Source organism: Rhincodon typus, chromosome 11, assembly GCF_021869965.1.
Source record: "Rhincodon typus isolate 14 chromosome 11, sRhiTyp1.1, whole genome shotgun sequence".
Lineage (NCBI taxonomy): Eukaryota > Metazoa > Chordata > Chondrichthyes > Orectolobiformes > Rhincodontidae > Rhincodon > Rhincodon typus.
Genome location: NC_063342.1, coordinates 26,181,664 through 26,200,548, shown reverse-complemented (window position 1 = coordinate 26,200,548; position 18,885 = coordinate 26,181,664). Strand labels below are relative to the sequence as shown.

Sequence of the window (18,885 nt, the reverse complement as noted above, 5' to 3'; positions counted from 1 at the left end):
AAAAAATTAAAGGCACTGTGTGTTCAAGGTGGTTATGCAAAACACAAAACACTTACAAGGGATATTGATCTTGAACCAACCTTGCCTACTTGGATACTTCTTTCTTCAGATGCTTTTTGGACAGAAAGTTTTACTTCAGAATAAATTTGAATTAGGAGTCGCCTTGTGTTGTTATTGCCAATTCATGACGTTTTACAAACATGGCTGTCATCGTCATTTGGGAATCGTTAATATGTCATGTTTTCCCTCCTTCAGTGTTTTGGTTTCAGTTATCTTAATCTTTATTCGACTTAAGAAAATCATTAAATAAACTATTTTAGTAAAAAGATTAGGATTCATCAGAGTCCTAATAGATTATAACATCATCTTGATTAGAAGTTATTTCAGGCTAAAGTATCAATCAGCTCCCTTGTTGCTTGCTCAAAAACAGCCTTTACCTTATGAGATAAGCTCTGGCGTAACATTTAATACTTGTAAACCTGAGTATTGTAAAATTGAATTCCAAAAGGTAATGAATAATCAAGTGCTTGAATATTGGTGAAAGGAGAGGAATGTTGTCTTGCACTTATCAGGGTAAATGCAAAAATGCCAAATTTCAAATGATCACAATATAAACTATGGAGGAAAGGGAGCTGATTAGTTGGCGTGCAACTCTGACTGCTTTCTCCATGGCAATTCCCCTGACCAATGAGGAACTATAGTGCTTTCCAAGTTCTCAGATAATTCAAAAGTTGCAAAGGTTTTGGAGTAAATCTGTAGCTCAGGTCATGGGTGTTGAGGTTAGTTGGCTCGCCAAGCTGGTTTGTTGTTTTGCAGACGTTTCGTCACCATGCTTGGTAACATCCTCAGTGCAGCCTCCGATGAAGCGTCAGTGTGTTTTCCCGCCTGGTTTTTAAACTCTGGGGTCCGTTGAGATGGATTGCCTCACTTCCGGTTTTCCTTCGTAGTGGAATGTATATGGGGTCGAGTTCAATGTGTTTATTAATAGCATGCTTCATGGAGTGCCATGCTTCTCGAATTCTCGTGCTTGTCTCTGCCTAGCCTGTCCCAGGATCTTGGTGTTGTCCCAGTCGAAGTCGTGGTTGCATAGCTGAACATATTCCCGTTATTTACAGAGAATAGGTGCCTCTATGTCAACGTACACTGGTTTTATCCAGTGCAAATGAGCCATTTACAAGTCTGACAGATTATCTTAAATTAGCTGAAGGATAGTTTCTTTTTGTGTACTAATCAGATTGAATAAAGAATATTTTGTTCTTAATTTTACAAATGCAAACTGGTTGAGAAAAAAAAGATGTTGACACCATGTCTCCCTGTTTAGTAATAATCAGACCTTTCTAAATTCATGATACATGGAATGCATTAACAAAATAGTATCAAAAGAACTTCACGACAGAAGTTGTATTACAGTCCATTATTCCTCATTCTCCCTTAACACATTAAAAGAGATTACACATGTGCACGTGCACACACACGCGCGCACACACAACAAATAGCTTTACAAATATTCATTACTACCTAAATCCTATAACTCCAGGCCTTCATATAATGCTGCCAGTTAAAACCACATCTGAAGTACGAAGCCTGTCTTCACTTATTGAGTGAGTACTCTGTCTGACACATTAATTGTATCTCTTTTAATTTTAATGGCATCATTATAAACATAAAACAGATCTTCATGTTCAGGCGTGTGGCTCAGTTTTCACATCTCAGCAAGTTATTTGGCTGCCATCATAACTCCTTCCCAATCTTCTGCTCGAAAGGATTTAAGTTAAAAAGAAAAGAAGCATCAGTGGGAAATTTAACATATAAAAGTGAAGATATTGCTGACAAATCCAAGGTTTAGAAACCATTTGCCTTTTCATGCCTGCAAGCTGATTTCAAATCATGGCTGGATTATGGGAGCTTTCCTTCCCAATGGATGAAGGGTGCCTGGGGCAGTATCAGCCCAGCTCCCACAGTATGTGGAACTACTATCATAACTCATATGGCAGATTCAAATACCTTACCACTTTGGCCGAAGGTGTTGAGCTTGAAGTAGAGAAAATATGGCTTTGCACCTTATCACACTAGTCTTCTGTCACACACTGTAACTTTTGACATCATAAGAGCCAAAGTATCAAAATATCTTCATTTGAGTAATGGGTTAAAACATAGTCACTAGTGTGACTCAATATATTGCAGTTATTTAACGTAGGGGTATGGGTTGCAGAGCTGGAAAAGGCCTGAAAATGGGTGCAGAAGTCGGAATGTATAATTAACTCAGCCTGTTGCTTCCAAAGCAGGCAGCAAACAACTTTATGCTGCCTGCCAATTTGCTGAAGAAAAAGACTAAAGCACCCATTGTCAATTAAGTACATATTTGAAGTGCAGTCACCATAGGAAAGTAGGAAATGTGGCAGCCAAATTGTGTACCTCAGGCTCCCACAAACAGAAAACTGGATAATAATCACATCACCTGCTTTTTGCAATGTGGATTGAGGAATAAATATTGGCCAGGACACAAGGATAAATGAGCCTTGCGCTTTTACTGAGGTGAGGTTTCACATCTCAATGAACCATCTCCAACCGCCCTTGCTTCTCCAAACTCCCTGACTGTGGGTCCTCCCAAACTGGCCCCTGCCCTTCCCTTAGTGAATCCCTCTGACCAGGTTTGTGCCACTGCCACAGTTCTGAAATAAAGTCACAAATGCCATCCAATGTGACAACTGCAAAGGTCTGAGTCTGAGATTTAGCCAGTCTGTTCGTAATTCTGTTGTCACATTTGAACCCGCGATAAACTTCCAATCTTTCATCATCAAATTATCACTTTTAAATGTTTTGATCTAAATAAAAAATTTCAGCCTCTGTTAGATAGATTCGTGTTTGGATAGATATTTGGAAAAACACAAAAAAATGGAAAAATACATTCAGTCCATCAGAATATTTTTACATCGCAAATCAGACCCACAAGATTTCTTACTGCATTTATCTGTGTTCCATAATGTTTATAGCATCTGTATAACTAATGTTATCCTTCCTGTGTAACTTATTTAACAGTATAACAGCCTGTATAAAATCCTATTTTCTGCTGCTGAGAAGCTCATTTATTTTATAACTAATCCAAGTTAGACTTGCAAGCATATATGATTTAGGGTTAGAGGAATGCTCTGATCATTCAGATAAAAAGAATACAACATTACTCCATTTCATATGATTTATATCTGTACTGAGAACACCTCAATCAAGCTCACAGTATGAAACACCTTCTAATTTAAAGGAAAATTCTGCCTGTGGCTTAAATGGTAAAAAATAAAGGCCACACTATCTTGGTCCTAAAACACTCAGAACAGGTTTGACTTCTGGTTTGCACAAATTTCAGATTTGCATCAGATATCCTCCTGGGTTCAGCATGACTGATCTCTTCATCTAAGTAGCATGCCCTAATAATTGCAAGCTTATCTTTGCTCCCAATTGCTATACAATCATATCATGCGTTTAGTAGAGATGAGATAAGGCAGGTTACTGGAAGGACGCTTGGAGGAGACTATTAAGACTAATAACAATAGCTATCATGTTTATTATATGTAGTCCATTCTGGTAAACCCACCAGAATTATTAAACATGTAGATTGGGATCCTCCGCAAACAACCCCTGACTCCCCAGAATACGCATATATACTTCTGATCTTTGAATTAATAATTTATGATATCTATTTCAAAATTAATTATAACATTCAACACTGCAAAATGGCAACATGTTTATGATTTCCAAAAGCATACACACTACAGCGGTCAGCTTCTGTGGCATCATCTAGAGAAGAGTTCAGGCAATTCTCGTCATGATTTGAACAAGGTGTCTGAACAAATGGCACAGTGCTTCCAGACAGCGACATTAAATTATTTAGACTGTGTTTTGATTTTTGACTGGGCTTCAACAGTTGTAGATTCTTATGCAATACGAAAGCTTTAGCTCTTATTTATAGAATCTACCACTTAGAATTTTTTTTATTCTTTTTCCCAAGAGTTCAGTATCGTAAGAGTTAATGTGGATTGTTGAATTAAACTGTTGAATGCAACTGTTCCATGTTGGAACTGGGCTTCAGCTTATTAGTTTCTCATCAGAAGCTTTCATTCCTCCCATTAATGCTGTTAGAGTTTTTTAATTCATTCACGGGATGAAGGCATTGCTGTTGAGGTAGCATTTATTGCCCGTCCCTAATTGCCCAGAGGGCAGTTAAGAGTCAACCACATTGCTGTGGGTCTGGAGTCACAGGTCGGCAAGACCAGGTAAGGATGGCAGTTTCCTTCCCTGAAGGACATAAGTGAACCAGATGGGATTTTCTGTCAATCAACAATGGATTCACAGTCATCATTGGAGTCTTAATTCCAGATATTTATTGAATTCAGTGTAGTGGTGGAATTCAAACCTGGTCTCCAGAACATTATCTTGGTCTGTAGATTAATAGTCCAGTGATAATACCACTAGACCATTGCCTTCCCTCCAATGTTTTTGCAGTAGTAGCATTTGTGCCACACAAATGCCAAGCAATGGCATCTTCAATAACAGACAATCTAACCATTGCCCCTTCACAATCAAAGGCATTAATATCCCCAACTATCAACATCCTGGAGGTTACTATTGACCAGAAAGTGAAATGGACTCGCCATATAAATACAGTGCCTACAACAGCAGGTCAGAGGATAAGAATACAGCAGCAGGTAACTCACCTCCTGACTCCCAAAAGCCTGTTCACCATCTACAAATAAGAAGCTTGGCACCATCCAGGACAAAGCAGCCCGCTTGACTTGCACCACATCCACAAATTTCCACCCCTTTCACTGCCATGCTCTGTTGCGGCAGTGTGTACTATCTACAATATGCACTATAGAAATTCAGCAGACATGCTTAAGCAGCACCTTTCAAACATACAACCACTTCCTACCAGAAGGACAAGAACAGCAAATACTTGGGAACATCACCACCTTCAAATTCCCCTTCAAGCCACTCAATATCCTGACTTAGAAATATATCGCCGTTCCTTCACTGTTGCTGGGTCAAAATCCTAGAATTCGCTCCCTAATGGTATTGTGAGTCTACCTACAGCACATGGACAGCATCAGTTCAAGAAGGCAGCTCACCGCCACCTTCTCAAGGGCAACTAGGGATGGGCAAGAAATACTGGCCAGCCAGTGGTGTCCATATCCCATGCATGAGTTAAGACAAAGTAAGTAAAGCCGGCTGGGATCTGTCCAGTTGGTGCTGTGTGAGGCCCCAGTGATTCTCAGGCTACAGAGTTTGGGAAGCACTCATCTAACTGAACATCAGGACAGGCTTGAAGGGCTGAATGACCTATTTCTGATGTTCCTAAGACTATATTTTTCTTCTTCCATGCAAGAAAGTGTGAATTTTTACATGTCTAGCTTAGTGTTAAAAGTCATTTCACTGATATAATGCTTAATTTAGATTATGAAAATATTAGCATAATCTTCTGAGTTAATCCAATAACCCTTCCCTGTCCATCTTGCATATTGCTTTATTTATTTTCTCATAAAACATTGTTTTCTTCTCATTTTCCTGACTTCATGTCTATTGTTCTTTAATTACAAGCTTGCAGAATATCATACCTTTGCCTGGCTGCCTATGATGAAAGTGAGAATATCCAAAGTAGCAGGTTAGCCATTCTCAACTAACTTTGCAGCAACTATAGGGAAAATCTGGATGCACAAAACTATATCCAGCATTAAACCCAATGCTGTTGCAATTCCCTCAAACAGTAAAACCATCAGCTAGGCAGTCTGAAATGGAAAACCTCCTACTGTGATTTAGATGCTGTGCATTCTATTCAATATGAAGTCATTCCACAAACAGAACAAGTTCAAACTGTAGCTAATTAATGTGTCACATTGTTTATGTCAAGGAGGAGAAATGATCCAGAATGCAAACCACTGTAATTGCAGAGTAATCAAAATGAGGTCAGCAGGTCCTAAAAACTGTAAAGTATCAGATTTAAGTTCTGTGGTATACTGCAAAAACATTACTTAGGGATTCTACAATCTTCCTCAGTGAATGCATTGACAAAAATCCCTGTGTGAACATTAGTGTTGTAAAGCTTTTGCAAAATTACAAGAATTTATTTTGCTGCCTACTTCTCAATATAGGCTTGCGCATTCTTTACAATACATTCACCTTCTTCAAACAAATAGGACATTGTTTTATCTCAGAGCAGAAGGTAAAGAATTCACCTAAGATACCTCTATTGTCAAAAGTTGCACCCTATAAGTTGCAGGGCGGCCTCCTTTAAGCTGTAATTAAAATTTCCTTCCAGTCTACTCCCTATACCTTTTGATGCTGATATTCGAACACTCTTAGGACAGAGGTTCATATCCCATCACAACAGCCGTTTGAATTTAAATTCAACTCATAAATATGAAATGAAATGTTCATCTCAGACATAGTGGCAATGAAACTACCATTGACTGTTGTAAAGAAACCCATCCGGTTCACCACTGTGAAACCCACATCACTTCTTTTGGTGAAGGCCCACTGGATTAACAGCCACTCAGGTACATAACGCGACAGCAATGGACGTCCCTCAGGATCAAGAAATCCTGAGGGAGCAGAAGTTCGGCCTGCCAAAAATCTGACAGCCAACCAGAGCTACTGGACAGCAGCACAAGTGGATGGGGTAGTGACTGTTGTCAGATAATGTTGGCCTCATGTCATGACAGAATCTGGGTTACAGCTGATTGATGGCAGGAGGGAGGTCGCAGGGAGAGGTTCTCCATCCACCAGTTTCCCACTTGATTAAACACCGAATCCACCACCAAACACCACTGAAGAGGGCATTAATTTTTGTTGACTTCCATGCTTTCCTATTATTTGGCGACATCTCAGTACATTAACAATTTTATGTCAGTTGTTGCTATTCAAACTGCACGTATAAATAGAAACAAACTTGGTCCTGTGGGGTTCTCAAAATTTCATCATCTGATTAGTTAAGAGTACAGAGCAATAAAATGCTCAACAGATTAGTTTTCAAACTGACTGTAAAAGTTGAGGCGATATCAGGAATCCTATCTATAATTTTTCCTCACACTTACAATTTGTCTCAATTTCAACAGGCCAAGTGGCAAGACAGTTTCACTGCTAGCGACTGCTATTCCACATTTATGGCTCTGAAAAGTAAATGTTTGAAAGCTAGTGGGAGCATTACAGTCAGGTTAATTCTCTTCTCACGATGAGTCCACGTGCGCCCACTAGTTGCAAGGTAGATACATAATGGTCAGGAACATACGGGCTGTGTTTGTTCGTCTCAGAATACCAAAATTGATTATAGCATTAGCGAGGTCATCCATGAGATCAACAAATTCAGCACAGATCTGTGATGAACAAATTCATAAAAGGCACAACACAGAAACAAGCCATTTGGTCGAAGCGGTTCATTCCCCCATGTACATTTCATGTAATAACTAATTCATATCATATTTATCCACCTTTTTTCTCTATCCCTTCAACTGCTCTTCCTTGGTTTGCCATACTTAGCATGGTATTTACACAGGTAGGGATAAGTAACAGGAGAAATGCCTTCTAACTGACCAAATTAAAATGCTGTTCAGTATTTCAGAGCTTGAAACACTATAATTTTCTATTATATAAAGCATTGATTAATAAAGTAGTCTCTCTAAATAATCAAGTTTTATTCTGGTGCTTTGCTGGAAGAAACAATTTGAATGTCCAAAGTTCATTTTGATTTTAAGAAACTTTTAGGAGTGATGTGAAAACAAAAAACATTCTAATTTACTTGATCGTTATGGATAGTATATGTTGTGAAAACAAAGGGAATAGTAAATTGTGAATATGATTTAGTGGCTATGATTAAATAAAACATACCATCCAACTGTCTGGAGCACAGGACATTTTGTACATATTCAGTTTTGGAGAAGATAAATATAAAAAAGATGAGACGTGAATAGAGTAAATCTAAACTTGAAAGCCGAAAGAACTGCGGATGCTGTAAATCAGGAACAAAAACAAAGTTGCTGGAAAAGCTCAGCAGGTCTGGCAGCACCTGTGAAGAGAAATCAGAGTTAACCTTTTGGGGTCACCGGACGCGAAACATCAACTCCAATTTTCTCTTCACAGGTGCTGCCAGACCTGCTGAGCTTTTCCAGCAACTTCTGTTTTTGTTCCTAAACTTGAAAGATCTCGCTGATTAATTGTGGGCACCAGTTATCCAGATCTTAATTGAAAAAATATGTGGATGTGTCAAGGACATGATAGCTTACTGGCAATGTCACTGGGCTAGTACTCTAGAACCCCAGCCGAATGTTCTGGGGACAAAAACAGAAGTTGCTGGAAAAGCTCAGCAGGTCTGACAGCATCTTTCTCAGAACTGAGGAAGGGTCACCGGACCCGAAATGTCAACTCTGATTATTTTCTTCACAGATACTGCCAGACCTGCTGAGCTTTTCCAGCAAATTCTGTTTTTGTTCCTGATTTACAGCATCTGCAGTTCTTTTGGTTTTTATTTAATGTTCTGGGGACATGGACTTGAATCCATCGTGGCAGAAGGTGAAATCTGAATGCAATAAAACAATATGGAATTTAAAACCACATCCAATGGTGATTATGTAACTACTGCTGATAGTCATTAAAGCCCATCTGGTTCACTAATGTTCTATAGGGAGGGAAATCTAACTTCCTTATCTAGCATAGCCTTTACGTGACTCCAGGTATGCAGCTATGTAGTTGAATCTTAAGACAAATTATAATGGTCTTACAATGCTGGCCTAGCTAGTGATGCTCTCATCCCAAGAATGAATAATTAAAATGCCCAATTTGATTTGAAATAGTGGTCATGCTTCCAATGCTATTTTTGCTCTCCACGTGAAATTTTCAAACTCATAAAAATAATTAATGACCTTAACTAGAGGCTGCTCTATTTATTGGCAATGATAAATTTAGAGTTTAGAGAAGGTATTGGAGTAGTGGTAATATCACTGCACTAGGAGTACTTGGTGTATTTTGTACAATTTTGGTCACCCTGTTATAGGAAATACATAGTCAAACTGGAAAGTGTGCTAAGAAGATTTATGAGGACGTTGCCAGGACAGGTAGGCCCCAGTTACAGGGAGAGGTTGGCCAGGATAGGACTTTATTCCTTGGAATGTAGGAGAATGAGGGGTGTCCTTACTAAGGTGTATAAAATCATGAGAGGCATAGATAGGATGAATGCATATAGTCTTTTTCTCAGGGAAGGGGAATTGAAAACTGGAGGGCATAGGTTTAAGGTGAGAGGGGAAAGATTTAAGAATGACCTGAGGGCCAATTTCTTCATGCAGGTCAGTAAATGGAATGGGCTGCCAGAGAAAGTGGTTGAGGCAGGTACAATAGCAACATTTAAAAAGCATATGGATAAGTACATGAATGGGAAGGGTTTAAGAGAGATATGGACCAAATGCAGGCAATTGTATTTAGCTGAGTGGGCACCATGGTCAGCATGGACCAGTTTGAGCTGAAGGGCCTGTTTCCATGCTGTATTACTCTGTGATTCTATGACTCTACTCTAGTAATCCAGACCCCCAAACTGTGAAAATGAATTTAAATTTCACCATAGCAGATGGCGAAATTTGAGTTCAATAAAAATATCTGTAATAAAAAGCTGTCCTAATGGAAACTATACAACCATTACTGATCATTGTAAAAGTCTGTCTGGTTCTGTCATGTCCTTTAGGGAAGCAAATCTGTCAATTTTACTTGGTTTGGCCTAAATGTAACTCCAGATCGACAGTAATGTGACTGACTCTTGACTGCGCTCTAGCCAATAAATGTTATAACTGATACCCACATCCCATGAAGGAATGAAAAAAATGTTAAAATTAGTATATGGATGTTTCAAGTAACTTCATTGAAAAAAAAAACTTGCTTTGAACTATTTCAGTTGGAAATGCGCTCAAGAAGCAATAGCTTGGAAAGCTCATCCAAAACTAAAAGGATGCATCAACAAGCAAGGTTACACCATCGAAATTCTGAAAGGGACGAGTCATACTTGGGAACAATTACAATGAACAATCGAAGAGAAAGACTCTTTATGGAGGAGACAGGGACTGTTTTGCGAAATCATAAAACCAGGACGTCATCTAAAAAACACGAAGATCTTTCTCGAGATGACCTATTGTTCCTGCTCAGTATACTTGAAGGTGAATTAGAGGTCAGTAATCTTTATATTCTTTCATATTTCCAAAGGTTTACTTTGATAATTGAAGTCCCAACCTCCAATAATTTGATTGTATAGTGCAAAAGAAAAGGCAAGATTAAGGTTAGATTGAATCATTGATTGAATGAGAATAATTTCACAGTAGGTTTGGAATAAAAGATAAACTATTTCAACTTCATTCTTGCATGTAACTGAACCCCAAAACATAACAATTTTCTGCAAGATCGCTTTTGTTTAAACAGCTTTATGATGATGTCAGTTGGAATGTTGAAAATCAAGTCTTACCTGGTGTTGCCTTAGGCTTTTGAGATGCTTCCTTGAGAAGGCTAGCTTCCATACTGATGGTCAATTCTGCAAAGTAGAACACATAATTTAGTTGATAGGTCACAGTGTTCCCAGGAAATGATTACAATATTGTATGGGCAGCAGTCTGAAAGGACATATGAAATTAAAATGCATCAAGTTTCACGTAAAACAGCTCAAAAACAACATTAATTGGAAGACTCTGACAAAAGCTATTTGCTATTATTGTTGTCAATAAATTTCAGATAATTATTTTGCATGGAAAGACATTTCTATAAGTTTCTGAAGGTGTATACTTTCACAAGTACGATATAAGAAAATATTAAGCGCAAGTTCTTTCTTAGGACTATTTCACAAAGTTTGAAGGGACCACTTGCACTGTGTCTTAAATTTTGAAGTTAAAATTTCCCATTAAGTTTAAGCTTTGAAGAAAACTTTTGGCAAAATTAGGCTTAAATTTTTGCCTTTTAATTCAACAACATTATCAATAGGTTGCATATCTCTCCCCTCAAAACTAAATTTATTATCTGCATCGGCAATCAGCAAGAAATGTCTACATCAGTATTGTTGAGGACACATCTACAAAATTCTGAACGTAAGATTTAAATGAGAAAGAGCCACTCAGATCACCACATCCATTACTTCCAAATTCTAAATTCCTAGCCCCTGCAAATTAAACAGATTTGGTATTATCTCTATTAACTCGAACTCTTTTCTTTAAAACAGTTGCAACTCTTATTAGAAGTAATGCTGCAGTTATACAAAATTGTATACCCGACTTGGGGTACTGTTAGCAGATCTGGGCACCACACCTTAGGAAGGATATGTACCACCTCGAACGGAATACAATGTAGGTTTACAATAGGTTTAAGGTGAGAGGTGAAAGATTCGAAAGGGATCTGAGGGGCAACTTTTTCACGCAGAGGGTGGTGTGTGTATGGAACGGGTTGTCAGAGGAATTGGTGGAGGCTGGTAAAATTACAACATTTAAAAGACATCTGGATGGGTACATGAATAGTAAAGTTTTAAAGGGATACAGGCCAAATGGTGGCAAGTGGGACTAAATCAGTTTCGGGTATCTGGTCAGCATGGACGAGTTGGACTAAAGGGTCTGTTTCCGTGTTGTAAATTTTATAACTATGACTATGACTAAGACTAAGTTATGAGGAGAGATTATATAATTAACTCTACTTTCTCCAGAATTTAGAAGGTTAAGGTGATTTGATCAGTCTTCAAGATAGTAAGACGAAAAGACAGGGTAGGTAAAGATAAACTATTTTGTTGGTTTGGGATTCCAGAATTCAGGGGCATTGTCTGAGAATTAGGGCCAGGCTATGCAGGAGAGATGTTAGGAAGCACTTCTACACACAAAGGATGGTAGATGTTTTGGAACTCTCTTCCACAAGGGCCATGGATGTTCAATCAGCTGTTAATTTTAAATGTGAGGTAGATCAATCTTTGTGAAGGAAAGGTATTAAGGGATATGGGCCAATGTTATATGGAGTTCGGCCACAGATCAGCCATGATCTCACTGAATGGTGGAACTGGTTTGAGGGGCTGAATGGCCTACTCCTGTTCCTATTTCCAATGTTCCTAAGTATTGAATGGAACACAATTAATTACTTTCTATTGCTTCTTGAGCATCAGTTGATTGTTTTAGTCTTTATTTAATGATGCTCTTAACCCATTTTCTGATTTCAAATTGCTGGAGTTCAAGTTTGTAAAAACTTACATTTTGTTCATTTTTTTTCTGAATTTCTATTATTGTCTACACATGAACACCTCAGTCAGTTGGACAAAACATGTTTCACGGAAATACTATTTCTTAATTCTGGTCAGTTTCCTATAAAGAACACAACTAAGTTTAAAACAGAAAATTCAAACATCACAGAGTTAATGAGAGAAACAAAAGAACACAGGGAATGCAAAACAAAAACAAAGAGATCAACTGAATAAACGCATCAGTTGAAATGGGACATATGTTGACTTTTATGTGTTAGACAAGCAGAAATTCTACCGGTAAACATGGTACAGTTAGACCATTTACTACGTCCAAATTTGTATCCATTTGTCCACTCCACAAAATGAGAAAGCACGATTCTGAAGTTATTCGAAATGTTGAAAAACGATAACTTTCACCTTATCTGGCATAGTAAAAGTTTAATTTTACATTTTAATGGAAGATAATTTATTTTCACACCGGCATGCTTATCCCTAATATATGTGAACTCATGAAATCTTTTCTACGTACTCTATTCTCTATAAATCAAGAGCATGCCAATGCTTCATGTTGTGTGGATTTGTTTTAGGCCCGTGATGAAGTAATAACTGTACTAAAAGCGGATAAAATTGACTTGGCACTTCTGGAAGCACAGTATGGCTTTGTTATGCCAAAAAACGTGCTACAAGCTCTCCAACGGGACACAATCCAAGGAAAAGCAGACTCACCGCAGGAGGACATCTATGAAAAACCAATGGTCGAGGTATGTGGTATACTCAATGTAAGCTCTAACATTTTTCAAATGATCTCAAATTAGATGCAAAATTAGATGAAAAAAGGCCAGTATTTCTACTGGTAGACAATTTAACGCGAAACTTTGTAATCACATTCGCTCCCCTAAACAAGTAAGCAAAGTACTTGAATATTAACCAGGCATGATAGGTTTCATGTCCTCAACTATTACTATTTTATTGGCAATTCTTAAGTACCTACGAATACAGTACGAAATCAAAGTGGAGTACTCTATCTACAGGGACATTAGAAATAACTGACCCAACCTGATAAATGGCATTACTGCCAAACATGCAGCAGAATTAAAACCTATCCTAAACTAGAGGTCTGATGTCACCCATGCTATGCTTGTGGTAAATGTAGCAAATAACATTGCTGGAGATAAATTAAGCTTTATCCAATAGTCACTGGGGCCCTCTATAGTGTAAGTATTTCTCATAGACTCGTAGAAGTTTACAGCACAGAAAAATACCCTCAGGCCCATCGAGTCGTGCTGGTCAAAAACAAGAACCTAACTATTCAATCCCACTTTCCACTGCTTGGCCCATTGTCTAGTGTGCCTTGACATTGTAAGCGCTAGTTGTCACAAGAGCAAGCGCAAATATCATAATGAAATCGGCTTGGGTGAAAGTGGAGTAGACCAATGTGGTATGATTCCTATACACTGCACAGTTTGGTAAACTTTAGTAACTTCCAGAAAACATTCATGTCCCACATTGGAAGGCCTAACCTTCATGGATCATTCCTAATTTAGACACCGTACATTTTGTCAATAAATCATGTTTTCCAGATCTGGAAAGGTGGAAAATTTTGGAACAGAATCTTTTTAAAAAGAGGTGGTATTTTTAATTTGATTAGATTTGAAATTTAAGTACTTGTTCTAATATTGTCTCAATATTAAATTTCATTTTAAGTACAGTTTAAAGTACTGCATATATTTAATTGTGTTCCCCACTAATTTCAAGATCATGTTTCTATTTAAGGAGATGTTATTAAATGTTTTTCCTAGGCTTAAGATTCAGCTGTCAATCGTCCATATACTGTTGTAATCAACAATATTAACAGCTTCTGGGAATATATTTCATCAAGTCAAGATAACTTACACCAAGAATAATTGCTAATTGATTTTTCAGTTTTGAATACCAGGAAACATGACTACACCTTGATGGAATGCAGTAAGAATCCACCCTACGGGCGACTTGACTGCACATAATAAAAGCAAACAGTAAAAATGCAGTACTCAGAGGGGACTTGATAGATTGGGGCATTTCTATAACCACAAGGGCTATTTCGGAATGGTATAGTAAAGGATATCACATAGGGGTGCAGCATAGTCTGAAATGAGAAAGGGAAAAACCAGAAGTCATGATGCATATGATGCACGTAGCACTGAAATCCTTCAGCCAGAATTTCAAAAGCTAGGAAAAAGCATGACCACAAAAGGTAGCAATCTCAGAACCACTCTCAGTGTCTCATGCTGGTGAATATAGAAGCAGAAACGTGAGGTTCAGGCAAATGTTTAGCTGGAGGATTGTACAGAAGGGAAGGTTTCAGATTCTTGGGGAACTGGGAATCATTATGGGGTAAGGGATACCTTTGCAAGAGGGAAGAGTTACATCTGAAGATAGCCAGGACAAATGTTCTTGCTGAGTTGTAAACTAGCACGTTGGTGAGTGGGTGGGAGAGTTAAACTAATTTATCTGGGGAACCAGAAAATAGTAAGCTATAGAGATATATATTAATAGCAGTTAAATCGGAAATATCCCAAAAAATTACAGGGCCTAAATTGAGAAAAAGAAGTCATGAAAGAGGCATTAAATTGTATAAACATCAATGTCTAAAATGTAACCAACAAAGGTTGGTGAGTTGCAGACACTTTCTAAGTGGGCCTATGATATTTTGCACTAACGGAGATGGCCTGGGATGGGTTCTTAATATTCATGTTTACCAAGTGTTCAGCAATGATACAAAATGAAAAAGTAGGTCATGGCAATATTGATTAACAATTGTGCTAAAGTTCCAAATGCTACACTTACGAACTGATTCTGGGATTGAATCTATTTTTTATGTTTGATCATGGGATGTGTCTATGGCTGACAAGACAGCATTTATTGCCCATCTCTAACACCCCTGTGGTGACAGAACTGTGCATAAAATTCCAGTTTAGACCTAAGCAGAAGTTTCTATAGGTTCAGTATAATGCCCCTGCTTTTTTACCCAATGCTTCAGTTTGCAAAGTCCAGAATCTCATATGCTTTGCTAACTAATCTTTCAATGTACTGTATCCTGCCACCTTCAAAGACCTTTGCACATGAACCCCCAGCTCTTCTATCCTTGCACCCTCTTTCGACGTGTATCAATAACTATATATTGCTTCTACCGTTCTCCATCCATTTGGCCAAAATGCTTCTCTGTTTTAAGTTCCGTCTGCCCATTCTATTAGGCCATCCGTGACCTTCCCGTTGCAGTCAATGGCATTGTCTTCACTGGCGTTTCCCTTCAGCTTTAAAATAAACAAGTTCCACAACTTTCTAACAAACCAGGAGCCTCTATATTCACCATGCTGGATCACAAAATAAGTCTATTAGTGGTGCACAAAACCCTTAAACTCTAAAGACAAACAGAAAACACACATGATGCTGACTCAAAGACCAGAAACCCAAACTCACAACAATTAACATGAAAAATTATATATATGAATCACAATATGATAATCACTCTTATCTGGTTTGTGTTTTTGAAACAATGAACATTCCTACTTGCTTCCTCAGATGTTTGGTTCTCTTGATCCACATTTAACCTGAGCACCACATCCTACAAAGCTTCTATCCCATTTGGACTGAAAATATACTAATCAAAAAGGTTTTCCTGAACATATTTCCAAAATTTTTCCCTTTCCTAGCCCTTTATTCTGACATCATCCTAATTGGCAAGGATACTTAACAGCCCCCAATATCATTAAACTACAGTTCTTGAACATCTCCCGCAGTCTTGTTCCTGTATCTCTCCGTCTTTATTTGAAATCCACTTCTTGCAATTATTTCTCAACTCTGACCAAAAAAAAATCTGTAGATAGTTCGCGTACAAGCTAGATCTATTCTACTCAAGGATAAAAAAACAGCCAAATATAATGCGCCCTACTTGACAAAATAAATAAAAGTTAACATAAAATCAAAACAATTAAAAGAGACTTATGAAAAATGTCTGGAACAAGATTCAAATAATAAGCAGGAAGATTATAGAAAGCATAGAAGGAAAACAAATAATTAATATCAGAGGAAAAAAGAGACTACATCAAAATATTAGTAGTCAATGTTAAATTGAATTCCTAAATATTTATAAACATACCGTGTGTTGCAGTAGTTTAAATAATTTGCTAAGGAAAAGAACGGGTATACTAACAACCTAAGAGAGAAATTTTAAAAGAAACTATCATAGCAAAGGCAGCAGATGACATGAAGCTATCACTCAAAGAGGACAGGGACATCGTGAATTTTCTTTTACTCAAGATAGTTGATACATTGGTTTTAATTTACCAAAACTCATTAGATTTGGGGAAAGTTCCTTTAGATTGACAGATGTTAGGCTAGTCGCTTGTAGTTTCTTGCTTTCTCCCTCCTTCCTTTAATTGAAAAATGAGGGAGGCAGAAAGCAGGAAACTACAGGCCATTAGCCTAACATCTGTCATAGGGAAAATACTAGAAGCCATCATTGAAGACATTATGAAAGGGCACTTGGTTAAGGTCAAGGAAGTCAGGCATAGCCAACATGGTTTTATCAAAGGGGAATCATGTTTAACTAATTTATTGGAGTTTGTTGAAGAAGTAATTTTTGCTGTGGATAGAGGGGATCCAGTAGATGTATTGTGATTTCCAGAAGGCAACTGATAAGGTGCCACATTAAATGATAGGTTGGAAAATAAAAGCTGATGGTGTTGGGGGTAACACATTGACATGGATAAAAAATTGGGTAGCTAAAAGGAAGCAGAGAGTAGAAATAAATGCAAAGTTTTTCAGCCTGGGAAGATCACATACGTGATTTGGATAAAGGGACTAAAGCTATGGTAACTAGATTTGCTTAGGACAGAAATATAAGCAGGAAGATGAGTTGTGAAAAGGACACAAGAAGCCTACAAAGGGCTATTGATAGGTAAAGTGAGAGGGCAACGATCTGGTAAATGGAGTATAACGTGGGAAAGTGTGAAATTGAAATTGTCCATTTTGGCAGAAAGTATTAAGAACAGAACTTAGCCAGAAAAGGCGAGAGTTTACAAAGCTCAGAGATGCAGAAAGATCTGGTTGTCCTGGTGCATGACTTGTACAAGGTTAGTAGACAGGTACAGCAAATAATCAGGAAAGCAAATAGAATGTTATGTTCAATTATGAGGAGAATTGAATAATTGTGTAAGAAGAAGGTTATGTTTCGGTTATACAGGGCATTCCTGAGAACTTCTCTGGAGTACTGTGTGCAGTAATGACCACTGGACTTATGGAAGGATATTAATGCATTGAAACCAGTTCAGAGAAGATTTACTGAACTAATATCTGGAATAAGCAGATTGCCTTAGTAGGAAAGGCTAGACAGGCTCGGCTTGTATCCTCTGGGAGTTTAGAAGAATCAAAGCTGACTTAATTGAAACATATAAGATCCTGAGAGGGTGACCAGGAGAATGTGGAAAGGACGTTCCCTCTTGGGGTAGAATGTAGAAGTAGGGGTCATAGTTTTAACATAAAAGGTAACCTATCTAATACAGAGATGAGGATTTATTTTCTCTCAGGGGCTTATGAATCTTGGAATTCTCTTCCATAAAAGGCAATGGGTGCAGAATCTTTAAATATTTTTTAGAGCAAATGTAGATAGATTCTTGATTACCAAGGAGAGGAGGATTACTGGGAATATGCAGAAATATAGAGTTGAGCATAAAATCAGATCAACCATAATCTTATTACATGGCGGAGGAGGCTTGAAGGGCTGAGTGGCCTCCACATGTTCATCAGCCGTACTTCTGTATTTAAGGTGGTTAAAAACGTAGGAGCTGGTTTACAATGTTTCCAATAGCATGGGTTCAGTTCTGGCACCAGCTGACGTACCACGAAGGACTCTCCTTCTCAACCTCCCCGCCTTTGCCTAAGGCACAATGATCCTCAGGTCAAACCACTGCCAGTTATTTCTCTTTCTAATGAGAAAGCAGCCTTATGGTCCAGTAGGACTATGGCGACTTTACCTTTAAGATTAAAAATGTACATGCACTGCTTGGGTTCGTAAATAAAGAGATACAAAATTAAAGAGATCATATTAGAACCTTCAAACTCACTTCAGACTCAGCTGGAGCATGTGGAAAAATCTAGCCACTGAATTTCAGGAAGCAATAAAGGCACTGAAAGAAGTGCAGAGGAGGTTGACCAGCATGTTAACTAGATAGGGAATTCAGCTACGAGGAGAGCTTATAAATGTTAGGGCTGTGCTTCTTGAAACAAAGAAAAAATGAATGTTTTAAGCTGATTAGAGGTTTTGCTAATTAGGGAAACAAAATTTACTCTTGCAAATGAGTTCATAGCTATGGGTTATGGACTGAAAATTTATTGGGAATTCGTCAAGAGGAGAGATTAGGAGATTTTTTTTTTCCCACTCAGAATCATCAGGATCTGAAATACTTTATCTGAAATGGTGGAAGCTGCTGCAATGTACAAATTTTAAGTGGAGTGGGACAAGTACTCCAGGTGACAATTTACAAAGCTATGGAGAAAAAGTGGCATGTGGAACTGAGCTCAAATGCTATTTTAAAGAGACAGCATACACTCGAGAGGCTAAATGGCTTCCTTTTGTACTCTACAGTTCTGTTATTTTTATTAACTGAACCTGGAGCATTTTC

At 38.0% G+C, this 18,885-nt stretch overlaps 1 protein-coding gene across 3 annotated transcripts in view; it reads right to left on the bottom strand.

Annotated features, from left to right (window-relative positions):
• The window catches only part of cmss1 (cms1 ribosomal small subunit homolog), a 323,921-nt gene that overhangs the window by 139,683 nt on the left and 165,353 nt on the right, over nt 1-18,885 (bottom strand). For all 3 annotated transcript variants that reach the window (XM_048602496.1, XM_048602495.1, XM_048602494.1), the window contains exon 2: nt 10,484-10,549. In XM_048602496.1, coding sequence (XP_048458453.1) covers nt 10,484-10,535 — 52 coding nt within the window. In that variant the 5' untranslated portion in view covers nt 10,536-10,549. The remainder of the gene's footprint in view (nt 1-10,483; nt 10,550-18,885) is intronic.